Here is a 12680-nt window from a genome sequence, read left to right on the forward strand (position 1 = left end):
GTCCAGTTGGGGGGTGAGGGGGCTGAGATACTTGGCTGGAGAATGTGGCAAAGAAAACGTAGGAACTATTTGTCACCTCATATCCTGTCTGTTCCCTCATGGTTGCCTGGGAAGGGATGTTTGGGTGGGGGGCACAGGAGAATACTTCCTTACAAGAGGGCAGCAGCCACAGTCATGACTTCCTGTCCCTCTGACCTGCTCCCGTGCCACCAGGAAAGTCTTGGCTTTTTTCTACCTCACTGCCTTGATGCTAACTGGGCTCTTGGGGGCTGTCTGCAAGATCTTGGGGGGGGGGTGGCTCATCTTGTCTTCCTGTCCTCATGTTTGCCTGGGGAGACTGTGGGGGAAGGGTAGCTCCCCAAATGGGGAGCCCTGTGGCCTCTCACAGGCTGTGGTTAGTAGCTCCTGGGGCTGGCTCAGGGGTCCCAGCCTGGCCCTCCTGCTGGGTGAGGATTTGACTATTCTGGAAGTTCTAGTCTAGGGAGAGGCCAGAGGTATCATGGAGCCAGGACAGGCTGTGGGAAGGAGATACCTGGTTTGGGGGTTGTGTGGGGGGAGCTGAGGAGGGCCAGAGAAGGAAGGTTATGGCATTGCCAATCCTGTAATATCAGAAGAAGGCATCATTAAGACCATACCAGGTCTGTGACTCAGGACTGAGGACTTCAGTGGGGTCAGAGGGCGTGTGGCTGGGGGGTGACCCTGAGTAGAACAAGGTCCAGTGTCTTGCAAGAACCCCATCTCAACATGCCAGGCCCTGGCTTTGGAGCTTTTGAGTGTCCAGGCTAAGTAGAACCACTGGGAGGGGGTGTGATTTGACCTGCTATGGTAGGGAGTAAGCTCCAGGTGGAGTCTGGGACCCATGAACCAGTGTGCAGTCACTGGGGTGGGGCTGGCCAAGGAGGAAGGTGTGTAGGTGGAATGGGGTTTGGGGGAGCCCCCCAGCAGAGGAGTAGAATGTGTGAGGTGTTGGGGACCCTGGAAACTTTGAGCCAGCAATGTGGATTTCTGCTTTAGAAGTGGTCCTGGGCCCAGTAGACAGGATTGGGCCAGATAAAGACCTCCCAGAGCCCAGGGGAGAGTAGCTGCTGTTTATTCCTCTTACATGCTCCCCTGCACCCCGAGGGTTAGGGTCCCTGGCGTCTGTGCACACCTCCAGGCTAGGAGGGGGTCCTATTCTGTAGAACCCTACCCGAGGCCCCTCTGGTGTCCAAGGCTCCATCCTGGTGGGGGGATGGAAGAGTAGGACTTGGGCCAAGCTGACCCTCCCCCTCTGTGACCTGTGCCCAGGGCATGGGGTAAGGTCTGGGCAGTCCCTAGTCTGCAGAGGTCACCCTGAGGCCCTAGGAATCCTTGTCCTGGAGCACCCTCAGCCAGAGCATCCTGGACACACATGCTGGGCCTTCCTCAGTTTCCCTTACTGGCCTGCAGGGTCTTCCCTGCCCCTCCTCCAGTCCTCAGCCCCCAGGAAGGCAGCCCCTCCTCCCTCTGTTCTCTGCCTGGGGAGCCGCATTCCTGGCATAGCTGAGACAGGTATGTGCCCCTCCCTCTGAGCCACCTTGGGCGGTGTGGCCTGCTCCTTTTGGAAGGAGACCCCCACCCCCACTTTGTCAAGGAAGTGCCCTGGCCTCTCCCAGCCAGCTCACACCAGAACCTGCCCAGGGCTAGCACTGAGTGGGCATCTCCTCCAGCCTCGGCCATCTTGTCCTGGCCTGGGCACTGCCCAAATACTGCTCACCCAGCTCCTGAAGGCTGGTCCTAGAACCTCCCCTTAAGCCTCCATGAGGGCTACCTGGCTGAGAGCCACAGGGGTGCCCTTGCCCCATCCCTTTGCATTAGGAGCCAGGGCAGAGAAAGGAAGTGTTTCTGCCCCTCCTGGGGGCTGGCACAGAGAGAGGGCAGAGGACCAGGGTCGGAGTGATTCTGGTGCCACTCAGCCTGGCCTATCCAGGCCCTGAAGATGGGGTCCTGGCTCCCTGGCCTGGCCCCTGCCCTTGTGCCCTCCTTTGTTCCTCTCTTGGCCAACTGTCAGGAGGGCAGCCTAGGGACAGAGGCAGTGGCAGCATGGGCGTGGGCAGCCTAGGGAATCAGGAGTGTCTGGGCTGCAGGAGGACCTTTTAGGGCTGGGGCTGGCCCCTCCACTTCCTGGTCTAAGCTTCTTCTGCCCCCAGTTCCTAGAGCCTCCCCCCTGTAACATTCCTCCTTGCTGAAGTACGAGGCATCCTCTGTGTTCCTGGTTCCCACCCAACCCTGAACCCCTCCCCAACCCTTCCCACCTCCCTGCAGGTTAGGGCTGGAGGCTGCCTGCCTTAGAATCTCCCTCCTGCAGCTGGGGGAGGGGGCTCCCATCTGTCTTCTTCCTACCTACCTTCCTTCCTTCCTTCCTGGGGAGGTGGAGCATTGTGCCTGAGTGGACTTGCCTGCCTGACTCCACCTGTGTCTTATTGGGTCACCAGGGTGGGCTTTGCTGGCTGAAACAGAAAGGGGTGTGATGGGGTTGTCCTGTGGGGAGAGCCTCTCTGGGCAGGGAAAAGAGGGCCTGGCTGAGCTGGCAGAAACTGCTGTTGGCTTTTTCCAACCCCTCCCACCCACCCACCCCCCCTTGATCCCTACAAAGAGAAGAGCCCAAGTTCCTTAGTGCCTGCAGAGTGGAAATGGAAAAAAATTGATTTAAAACCAGCCTCCCACGGCCTGTGGGTGCTGAACTGAGCCTCTCTGGTGCGGCCAGCCTGTGCCCTCAGTGTCTTTGGGTGGAGATGGGGGGTCACCTGGTCAGGGCTCAGAAACGAAACCTTGTAGGCTAAAGCGTGGGGGCCATTCACCCCAGGTCTTGCTGGCTATCTCTCTGCTCTGCCTCTAGCCAGTGACCCCCCATCCCACCCCTGCTGCTGCTGTGCTTCCTTCCTGAGGTCCACCCTGCCCAACCCGGTGGCATCATAGACTGCCTAGCACTACAGAAGGGGCAAAAGCAGCTGCAGGAATAGCCCCAGGCCTTCCCCACTTCAGAGCTGGGGGCTGCCAAGTTCTCCCCATCAGAAGCCTGAATGGGGCAGAGAGTGTACCCCTTTTCTGTCCTCCTAGCCTTGGCACCCCCCATTTGGGTGTTGACCACCCAGAGTTCCAGGAAGTACCTTCTCTTCACAGGAAAAAAAAGGCTCAAAAGGGTGAGATGTCACCCCAGGGATAGTTACCAGTGGGAGGGGAGACTGTGTGCCCACCTGTGCCTGCTGGGCTAGTGGCAGGGTGGGCCTGTGGCTCAGTAGAGGGGGTGATGTGGATCTCTGGTGGGGCCTCCAGTACAGAGGGAAATGCCCTTGAAGGGGCCTCCCCTCCCCCAGCACAGGACCTGAGAACTTCCTTTGAGGAAGACCCCCTGCCAGGGGTTGCTTGGGACCTGGGAAAAGGGAACTGGCCCCTCCTTCTGGGCTCACCCCACTATGGAGTGAAGGCGTGGGAGAGGGGGAACTTGATCTCTTTAGAGGCAGCTGTTTCCAGCTGTGTGGCTATGCGTATGCCTGGGTGTATGCAGTGAGGCATGTGTGTGCAGTGTGTATGTGTGTGCATGTGTGGCACATGCCTACAGCCTCAGATGAAACAGTCCCTGTGCTCAAGAGTTCTGATTGGAACTCTCACTGGTGGGCCATGCTTCTCTGGGTTCAGCCTGTGGCAGGTTCTGTAGTGCAAGGCCAATAGCCTTGCCTCTGTGTGTGTGTGTTGATGGGGGGCTCAGGACCAGGCTCCAGCCTTCGTCCTATGCATGCATGAATCTTGGCCTCTGCTTGCTGTGGTTGTACAATCTCCTGCCCCCCGCCCCCCCCCCTCCCCGCTTTGCTCTCTGCACCTGGTAAAGTGCCTGGCACTTTCTCCTGTAGGCTCTGCCTCTGGGAAGACCAGGTGGTTTCTGGATGTCTGTGATGACGGGCATGCTTGCCAGTGAGGACAGGAGAGAGTCCTGGGGTGAGTGGGGTTCACTGTCCTCTCACATGTCTGCCAGACCATGCAACTGACACAGCCAACCAGGGTTCTGCTGGGGAAGCAGGGCTGTTGGGGGAGTCAGGCTGAGCAGGGTGGGATGTTATCTGTCCCTGGCCTGAGCCTTCCCTCCACTCCCCTCCTTCATCACTCCCACACTGGGCCCTGCAGTAAGCTGGCCCCTGTGCCACGTATATGAGGCTCCAATGCATATGTGGGATAGATAAGAGCGCAAACACTCAGGTCAAGTTGTGACAGCCACGACCATGAGGCTGGAGAGGAGGGGATTTGTACAACTTTTCCTCCGGGAGGCTCAGGACTGGGGAAGGGCTTGCTCTCCTCCACTGATGCCTTCATTAGTTCCTACCTCATCCGCATGTTGCCCATGGGAGGCTGCTGCTATGTCCTCCATAGAGCCCAAGGGAGGGCTCTGGTCAGGCTCCCCAAGGACATGGAGGTGAATGGAGGGCACAGCAAGTGGTCTCTGTGGCTGGGGTGAGGCTGAAAGAAAGATGCTGTGGTCTTGGGGCAGAGGAGAGGGCCTGTGGACAGGCTTCCCTCCTGACGTGTCTGGCCCCATTTGGCTCCTGTGGGGAAGAGCTTTTTTGCCTGCACAATTGCCACCTCCTAGTCTCCTCTCTGCCCAGCATCCATGGCTCTCTCACCTCTGGGTCTGTTTCTCTGCCTTTCTTATTCATCCTGATGCCCAGCTGGCCACCACCTCCATGGTGCTCAGACCTGGTGTTGGGCTTTTCATTTCCTGTTACCCACTTACACCGTTCATACCTGAATCTGGTGCTGTTTGCTCAGCCCAGCACCCCTGGGCTCTCAGCAGAGATGCTGTGGTCTCCTAACTCTCAGGCACCGGCCATACCTGGGTGCCACCCTGGCCTCACTGGTGCTCCTTTTCTTGCTGGAGATGAATAGGGCCTGCCAACAGCTGGTTTCGGGCTGCCTCAAAGAGGAGGTCAAAGGGCACAGATCACCTCACTGCATGCCAAACTTTTCTCCAGGTACTGCTGTCCCCTCCTGCTCAGTGTGCAGCCCTGGTGGCTGCACCACACTGTCCCATCCCCCGGGCTGCACCACATTGGCTTCCTGAGCTCATTCTTAGCTCTGGACTTATAGCTGCCTCTGTCTGTGGATTCGTCCTCCAGATCTGTGCAAGCCACCCCCATCTTTTAGGTCTCTGCACATATCACCCTGTTTCCTCAGTCCGAGGGACACCAGCTCAGCTACTTGGAGTAGGACCTAGGACTGCTCAGCCTGGCCCACAGCGGCAGTTTGTTGGGGAGGGAGGGAGGGGACCCAGTGAGTGATGGGGGTGGGGAGCCAGAGCGGGACAGCAGGCTTCCCAGGCTCCTGCTCACTGTCCTGTGAACCAGCACTGCTGAGCCCCTTCACAATATTCTCATTGGATCCCACACCCTTAAGAGCAAGTCACCTGGCCTGAAGACCTTGCTGGGTGGGCACACAAAGCCTGAAGGGCATCTTGGGCCTCATCTGGGGCCTGCCAATGGTGGCCAGGCATTGCAGCCTTGGCCCAGCAGCAGGTCCAGCTGTGAAGCACCCATTGTCTGTGGAGGTGAGGGGAAAGGGACAGTGCAGCCCATGGACAGATTCTAGAGAGTTCTGACACACCAGTGCTGTTCTGTCCCTTCTGCTCCCCCATAGGTGTTGGGTGCGCACACCATACACCTGTGAGCACTTTGTGGCTGCTCTGTCTCCCTAGGGGTGGAGGCAGAGGGACCTGGCCCTTGGAGGGGTGGTGGAGTTCAGACTTTGCTGGCAGGGCTGGAGCAGACTTTGGAGCACAGAAGTGTCTGGGAGAGCTAGTGTGTGCAGGGGTGTAGGGGTGCACTGGTGTCTAGTGTGTGCTGGAGTACAGGGGGACGGCATCCATTGTGTACCAGGGCTCAGGGGAGGGGGCTCCAGTGTGCGTAAGAGTGCAGGGGGATGATGGCCAGTGTGTGCAAGGGTGAGTCCCAGCATGTGTGGCTTCATCCCTCCCCCCACCAATATGCATTGCAGGTCTTCATGCTGGAGATCTGTAATGCATATTGTGTAGGCACATTTGTGTCCAGTCATAGGTTGCTGTGAAGGTGAGTCCACAGGCTAATTCCTGGGTATTCTGTTCCTTCTTGGGGATGATCCTGCGTGGGCTGGTCAGGTCTGGATGACTTTGTCTGAAGTGCCTAAAATAGCTGCAGTATCCTCTCCAATCCCAGCCCCCTCCTGGGCCTGGGCCTGGGCCTCAATGGCCCTTTGTCTCTCTGAAGGCATCCCTGCCCCTGTAGGGGGCTCAGACCAAGACTGGGACTGGGCGTGGTCAGGCTGCCTGCCCAGTTCTCTAGTGGGCCCCAAGCCACATCCCAGAGTTGGTCTGGGCTAGCTAATGCCCCTTAATGTGGGCATTCAGGCCAGCTGTTGGGACCCCCTTGCTGGCAGATCCTAGGGAGGGGGGCAGAGTTCCCAGGCAGTGTTTGAGGCCTCTCTGGCCATCCTTCCCCCCCTCCCACACAGTGGTTCTGTGCTTCCTCCCCCTGCAGACCCTCTAAGACATCCCATCGCAGTAGGTGGCAGCAGACCCAGGTGGGCATGGTGGGCCCACGGTTTGACCATGGCAGGGTCCTTGGGCCCCCTCTGATCTGGGCAATGGTATGTGAATGGGAACGGTATATGACCCATCCTGAGTCCTCCTAGATAAGTCCTCGCCTGGCTTTCTTGGCTCTGGGCCAAGTCCTGCCCTGGTAGATAAAAAGTCAGACCCTGCCCTGGGCGCTCAGGTAGTCAGCACCACTTGGACACTGTCATCATGGTGTGGACAGTGCCAAGGTCCAGCAGGGTGGGGTGGCAGGGTAGAAAACTCCCCCCAGGATAGGGTGAGGCTGGTGGGGGGGCAGGATGTCAAAGTGGCTTGATGGATTGTTGCTCTGGACTGGGGGATGCTACTTTTGGATTTTCCTTCAAGGTTTTGGTAGAATAACAGGTTCCAGGGCCCCCAAGAATGTGAAGACCTTTAACTGGGTGATCGGGCAGGTGATTCCTGTGTGGGGTGTGATATATGTGTGCCTGGCTATAGGACAGAAAGGGGTCCAAGGAGAGGGGACTGGTGAGCTAAGATTGACCCCCATGGAATGAGGTTGGAGGGACTCAGGATGAGGAAATGGGGGAAGGAGCTCTTGGGGAAGACCCCTGACCAGGAGTGAACAGGGTTCCAGGGACCGGAGAAGGACCTTGGAGGTGGTCCAGATGGAGGCCCTGTGGGGTGGGAAATGTTCGTTCCAGGCCCAGGGCAGGGGACCCCACAGTCTTGGTGCTAAGGTGCTAATCTGTGGACAGTGGGCAGTGCCCATAGGCAGGGTCTGGGGAGGGGTCCCGGGGCCTGGCCGAGGAGACCCTCAAGCGTGGGAGAAGTCCTTACCACCTCTCTCAACTGGAGGTGGGGCAGGCGCCAGGGTCAAGATGAAGTCCAGGCTGGAAGGGGCTGCGGAGGAGGGCGGGTAGCGGGTACTTGGACGTCTCCCAAAGGTCTGCAGGTGGTGGATGGAGAGGGTGCAGGGGTGAAGCTATGGGTCATGGCCCCTAAGCGATTCTGGCTGAGGAAGGTGAAAGTGATTGTTGTGGACAGTGGGGATGGCTCATGGGACCTTCCTCCGCCCCCTGGAGCCCCTACGCTTGCAGGAAGCTGGAGATCTCTAGGCAGGGGCCTGAGAAAGGGGAAGCCACGGCCGCGGTGTGGAGACGCGGGACTAGGGGCGGGGTGGGGGTGGGGGTGGGAGGCGCGCCCCGCCTCTGCCTGTGACGTCACAGCCTAGGCGTTTCCCCAGACGGCCTCTGGGAGGCGCTGCAGGCCCGCGGGACCCGCCAGGAATCCCGGAGGCTATTTGCATGGGGTTTCTTTGCAGGTTTTCTCACTGTCAGAAAGGGAGATGGGGTGCGCGGGTAGCTTAGGGTGTTGCTATGTAGTCTTAGCGGAGGGCGGGCGAGGCGATTTCTGGGCCCGCCACCTCCCTCCCACTATTCAGCTCGCACCCCACCGGGACACCCTCCTCTACACACCTCGCCCGGGGGCCAGGGAAGCAGAAACGCTCGCACGCGCACGCATTAACGCCACACGCACAGCGCACGGGGCCCGCGCCTGGCGCCGGGTCCTGCCTGCGGGCCGAGCTCCTCGGAGCCCCGGCGGGTGAAGAGGGCGAGGGCTGCCTGCCCCGCCCCCTCTCGGCCTGGCTCCCACCTCCAGCATCCCCGCCCCACCCCGGCGACCTGCCTCCACGACCCCAGCCACCGAGCCCCCAACCCCGGTCGCCGGTCCCGCTCCCCAGCCCGGGTTGCCAACCCGTGTGCCCTTTTGTGCCGCGCTCTCCTGGCCACTCCGTGTCCTCGTCTGCCGACCTCTGCTCCTCAAGCTGCGACTCCCTGCGGACGCCGGGGTCCCTTGAGGCGGCTTCCTTTGTCTCTGCTCCCCGCCCTCTTTCGCGGCGCTCTCGCCCCTCACTCACCGCCCCATCCCGCAAGGGCAGGGGAGCCTCCGTTCGCCCAGAGGCGGGAGCGACGAGGCCTCCGCTTTCTTCTCCCTCCCGACGAGTCCGCTCCTCCCGCTTGCTGCCATCGCCTCTCTCCCCTCTGCCTGGGAAAAGCTGCCTGGAACCTTTTTGCCTGCAGCCGCCGCATCTCCCCACCAGGCCCCGCGGACCCTCCAGCCTGCGTCGCGGCTCCCAGGAGCTCTGGGAAGACTGAGCGCCAGCCTGTGGGGCGTGGACAGCAGGAGTGGCTGCCTCTGCGCCCAAATTTGGGAATTCTACTCCTGGATAATTCTGCACACCTCCTCTAATGAGCCTGGAGAGCTGGGGAGAGGCCCTGGCTCCTCTCCCTGGGGCTGGGGCGGAACTTTGAGCACAGATGCTGTCTGCTGTCCCTGGTGTCCCAGAATGGGGAGAGTAACTCTGAAGAGGCCTAAAGGCACTCCGTGAGGACCCCCACACCCCAAGAGCAGGGCTGAAGAGCCAGGGCCATGCCTCCACTGCCACTGGAGCGGGAACCCCGGCAGCAGCCTGGCGTCTCCTTGCTAGTGCGCTACTTCATGATCCCCTGCAATGTCTGCCTGATCCTGCTGGCCACGTCCACGCTCGGTTTTGCGGTGCTGCTATTCCTCAACAACTGTATGTGGCTGCTGGGCATGACTGCCCACCTGGCCAAGTGGGCTTCTGCTGACTGAGCCCCATCTGCCTGGAGGGCTGGAGGGCGGGCAGGTTGCAGAGCAGCTTGGGGCTGGCATGTAGCTCCGGTGGGCTGCCTGCATCTTCTAGAGATATGATATATCCCCTTAACAGCCCTGGGCCTCTGGAGGCCTGTCCTTGAGCTCTTGGTAGAGCTGACCCTCACCCTGAGCTACAGAAACATTTTTGTTGAAGTTGGGGGCAGAGGGACAGCTGGCCACATTGGGAGCGGGTGGCGGGGCAGGGGGCCCTGGGCTGGACTCTTTGAGGGAAGCCAGTGGAAGCCGGATGCCAGCACCTCAGCTTCTGGGTCCCACCTGACTGGGTCAGGCCATGACCATGCAGCTGCAGATCAAAGAAAAGCCAGGTCTCTGCTTCCATCCACCCCAAGGCTTCAGCCAGGCCACAGGGGTCTGGGCTAGATGCCTCAGCTTCCCAGCCTGGGCTGGGAGGGATGTGAGCAGCAAAGGGCCGGGATAGGGAAGGACCTGCTCAGAGGGGCCTAACTCAGAGATGTGTTTTTTCCCAGACAAACCCGGGACTCACTTTACCTCAGTGCCTCCAACGCCTCCTGATGGTGAGTGGGGCTGGGCCTGGGGGTGTCAGGGGAACATTTGTGGATCAGGGGCCATTTGGGCATGTGCCCACCAGATGTGGCAGGTGTGTCTGGACCAGGGAGCCTGGGCTTCAGGCTCCTCAGCATCAAAACTGGGAACAAGTCCTGGGATCTACAAGTTGAACTGATGTTAGATAATGTGTGTGGGATGGGGTGGGAGTTCGTGGATTGGGGCAATGGGTCAGTCTGGTTGGGGGCTTCCTCTCCTTTGTTTTCCTTGTTCAGGAATGGGTGGGGCTAGACAGAGGCTGGAGATAGACAGGAGCACAGAGGAGAGGCTGGGGTGGGAGAGTGCCTCAGTCTGCTGACAGTTGTATAAGGAGGGGCCTGGGGTCTGGGGGCTGGGGTGCTGGGTTCTGCAGGGACTGAGCAGGCTTCAGGAGAGAACACCCTGATGGAAGGGGCAGGCCAGCCCTATTGACCTCCTCTGTAGGCTGGGGCCTGACCTCCTAGTCAGGCTGCTGGTGTGTGCTATTGGTGGTGGGAGGCCCTGGATGCTTTCACATAGCCTAGGGTGGGGAAGATTCTGCCCTGTTGCTGAATCTGGCAGGTACCTGTCCATGTGCACAGAAGTCACATCTATAGGGCTGTCTGTATGTGGGATAGGGCTATGGGTCTGTCCTGGCTAGGACCTGGTGTGGGTGGATGGCCTGGGGGCTCCTGCAGTGGTTGAGGGAGGGGACAGAGCCATGGGCTATCTCTGGATGCTCTGGGTAGCATGGGCAGTCTGGGCCCCTTTTCAGGTTTCAGGAGTGGGCACAACTGCTGGAGGGAGTGAACTCGCACTGGTGGGAGGCCTCTTTCCCTCTGTCCACAGCCCTGTGCTGCCCACTCTGTGTTGGGAGTGGCTGCTGGGCACCCATAGCCTTGCCCCATGTAAAGGAGCAGGAGTTGAATTCAGTAGTACAGGGGTGCAGAGCTTCCCATGTGTCATTGGATGCTTCCCTCCGGGGGTCACCTACAGTCAGCTGCCCTCTACTAAGGGTGGAGGCACTGTGGTACAGGCAGCTTCTTCTCTGGAGCACTTGGTTGATGGGCTCCTGGGCAGGGACCACACCAGGGGTGAAGGGAAGTGGCTATAGGAATCCTACCCTAACCCTGGGCTCTGGCCCTATAATCTCCTCTGTTGGCCGGGCTGTTCCCACAAAATCCTAAAGGCCCTTCTGAGCAACTAGCCCCTCCTAGGTTGTGGCAGGGGAGACCTGCCTACATAGTCAGGGTGTGTGAGGCCACAATAGCCTTGTAGGGGTTGGGCCTGCAGCCCCCTTTGAGTGTGTAACTTGAGATATTTGGGGGTCACAGAGTTGTAGGAACCCATGACAGACTTCATCTGAGGAGATCTTCTCCTTCCTGGGAGCCCCAAGACTGGGGACAGGATGTTGTGACTTATAGGACAGGCTGGGGCTGGGACTGAATTTCCAGAGCCTTTAGGTTAGAGACCTGGAGCCACCTAGATTTAAAAGGTAGACTCAGCTCACCTGTCCTGAAGCCCAGAAGGCTGATGCCACCTGAGTCCCCACGTCCATACCCCACTGCATAAACTCAAGGGTGGCTACATATTGTGGCCATTGTGATATGCATCTGACTGTGACCATAGGCAGGGCTTAGAGCATCAGCATCATCCCCCAACCCACCCGAGGCAAGAAAAGGAGTTAAATATACCCTGAGGGGTGACTATAAAAAGCTGCTGCCGCCTCCAGTACTGCTGTGTATTTTGGGGGGGCTTGGGCATGCAGCAGAAGGGATGGCTTTGTGGGCTGAATGGCTGGGGAGAGGCTCCCACAGAAAGCTGAGCCAGGACAGCAGGCAGAGGAGCACCCACAGGGTGCTCCCAGAGTTGAGCCATCAAGGATTCAGGGCTCATGGGTGCCCCGGTGTGTCACCTGCATTTATGAGGGGCTGCATGGGCAGTGGCCAGGTGCATAGAACAGTCCCGAGTCTGGCACTGCCGTCTAGAAGTAACACAGCTACCAGGGACTCAGCTGTGCCTCAGCTTCCTCCTCTGCCAAGGGGCTTGACGGTTATCATGTGCAAGGTGTCAGCACAGTGGTGGCTGACACTGCCGGGTGTGGCTGTTGTGATGACTTGTGTGTGACTGTACACATGTGTACGTGTGTACGTGCTGCAGATAACGTGCACCTGTCTGTGCAGGTAATCTCTGCTTGTGCAATCAAAACACCAGCCTCTGTGGTCTCTTGGTGGGTTCTCTGGAAGGCAGAGGCGGCCCTTCACCTGACCCTATGGTGTGAGCATGGGGCTGGGGTGGCTTCCTGGAGGCCATGATACCTGTGCTGAATCTTGAGATGTTTTTTCAGCTGGGACTAGGGGCAAGAGCAGGAACTAGGGGCAGCACCTAGTCCTTTGAGCCTTGGCTTTGCTACCTCCTGTCATCAAATGCTACAGCTGCCCTGGGAGCCTGCAGAGGTTTCCTGCTTCACAGCTGAAGGGACTTCCTGAGGCAAGCAGACTCCCAAAAGGTCATGGAGCATGACGTGGAATAATGCAGACCTGAACCTGCCTAGCAGACTTAAGTGGAAGCCTGTGTCAGCTCTGCTCAGTAGCCCTTGAAGCTCTTGAGGTCTCTGCACTGCCCTCTGCCACAGCAGAGCCAGTTCCTAAAGTATTTGTCTATTACCCCAAGCCCCTGGCCCTATACCTCTGGCCAAGTGCTCCTACCTGGCTCATCTGCCATCATCACCTTCCTCAGGTCTCTGTCTCAGGTGGACACAACAGAGCCTTTGGGTGGGCTGTGGAAGGAGGTCCAGGTCTCAATGGGTGATGAATAGGTGTCCTTGGCCATTGGGTTGGGACCTTTGGAAAGGTCTGGCTGAGCCAGGGTATCCAGAGGGGGAAAGAAGGCTGAACCCAAGGAG

General features: G+C 59.1%; 2 protein-coding genes across 13 annotated transcripts in view; one reads left to right on the top strand and one right to left on the bottom strand.

Moving 5' to 3' along the window:
• AGRN (agrin) overlaps positions 1 to 12680 on the top strand; it is a 30470-nt gene that overhangs the window by 3410 nt on the left and 14380 nt on the right. For 6 of the 10 annotated variants that reach the window (XM_053576062.1, XM_053576051.1, XM_053576053.1 and 3 more), the window contains exon 3: positions 9721 to 9768. In XM_053576062.1, the coding sequence (XP_053432037.1) occupies positions 9721 to 9768 (48 nt within the window). Of the gene's footprint in view, positions 1 to 8825; positions 9135 to 9158; positions 9559 to 9720; positions 9769 to 12680 lie in introns of those variants that run through there. The other 4 variants (XM_053576056.1, XM_053576057.1, XM_053576059.1 and 1 more) reach the window with 2 other exon arrangements.
• Positions 3937 to 8651, bottom strand: LOC128574957 (circumsporozoite protein-like). Of its 3 annotated transcripts, XM_053576064.1 has the most exons (3): positions 8475 to 8651; positions 5414 to 5546; positions 3937 to 4920 (listed from the first exon to the last, which is right to left on the bottom strand). In XM_053576064.1, the coding sequence occupies exons 1-3, from the start codon at positions 8644 to 8646 to the stop codon at positions 4827 to 4829; spliced, it is 399 nt and encodes a 132-aa protein (XP_053432039.1). In that variant the 5' UTR covers positions 8647 to 8651; the 3' UTR covers positions 3937 to 4826. The 3 variants fall into 3 exon arrangements, with proteins under 3 accessions (XP_053432039.1, XP_053432040.1, XP_053432038.1); XM_053576065.1 differs by lacking the exons at positions 3937 to 4920; positions 5414 to 5546 and adding an exon at positions 6625 to 7502; XM_053576063.1 differs by lacking the exons at positions 3937 to 4920; positions 5414 to 5546 and adding an exon at positions 6625 to 8391.

The sequence above is a fragment of the Nycticebus coucang genome, chromosome 22 (genome assembly GCF_027406575.1).
Source record: "Nycticebus coucang isolate mNycCou1 chromosome 22, mNycCou1.pri, whole genome shotgun sequence".
NCBI lineage: Eukaryota > Metazoa > Chordata > Mammalia > Primates > Lorisidae > Nycticebus > Nycticebus coucang.

Coding starts and splice junctions, on each gene's coding strand:
- LOC128574957 (XM_053576063.1), bottom strand. CDS start 8,584: ATGGCAGCAAGCGGGAGGAGCGGACTCGTCGGGAGGGAGAAGAAAGCG. Junction 8,392..8,474: donor TGCCCTTGCGGGATGGGGCG/GTGAGTGAGGGG, acceptor CGGCGTCCGCAG/GGAGTCGCAGCTTGAGGAGC.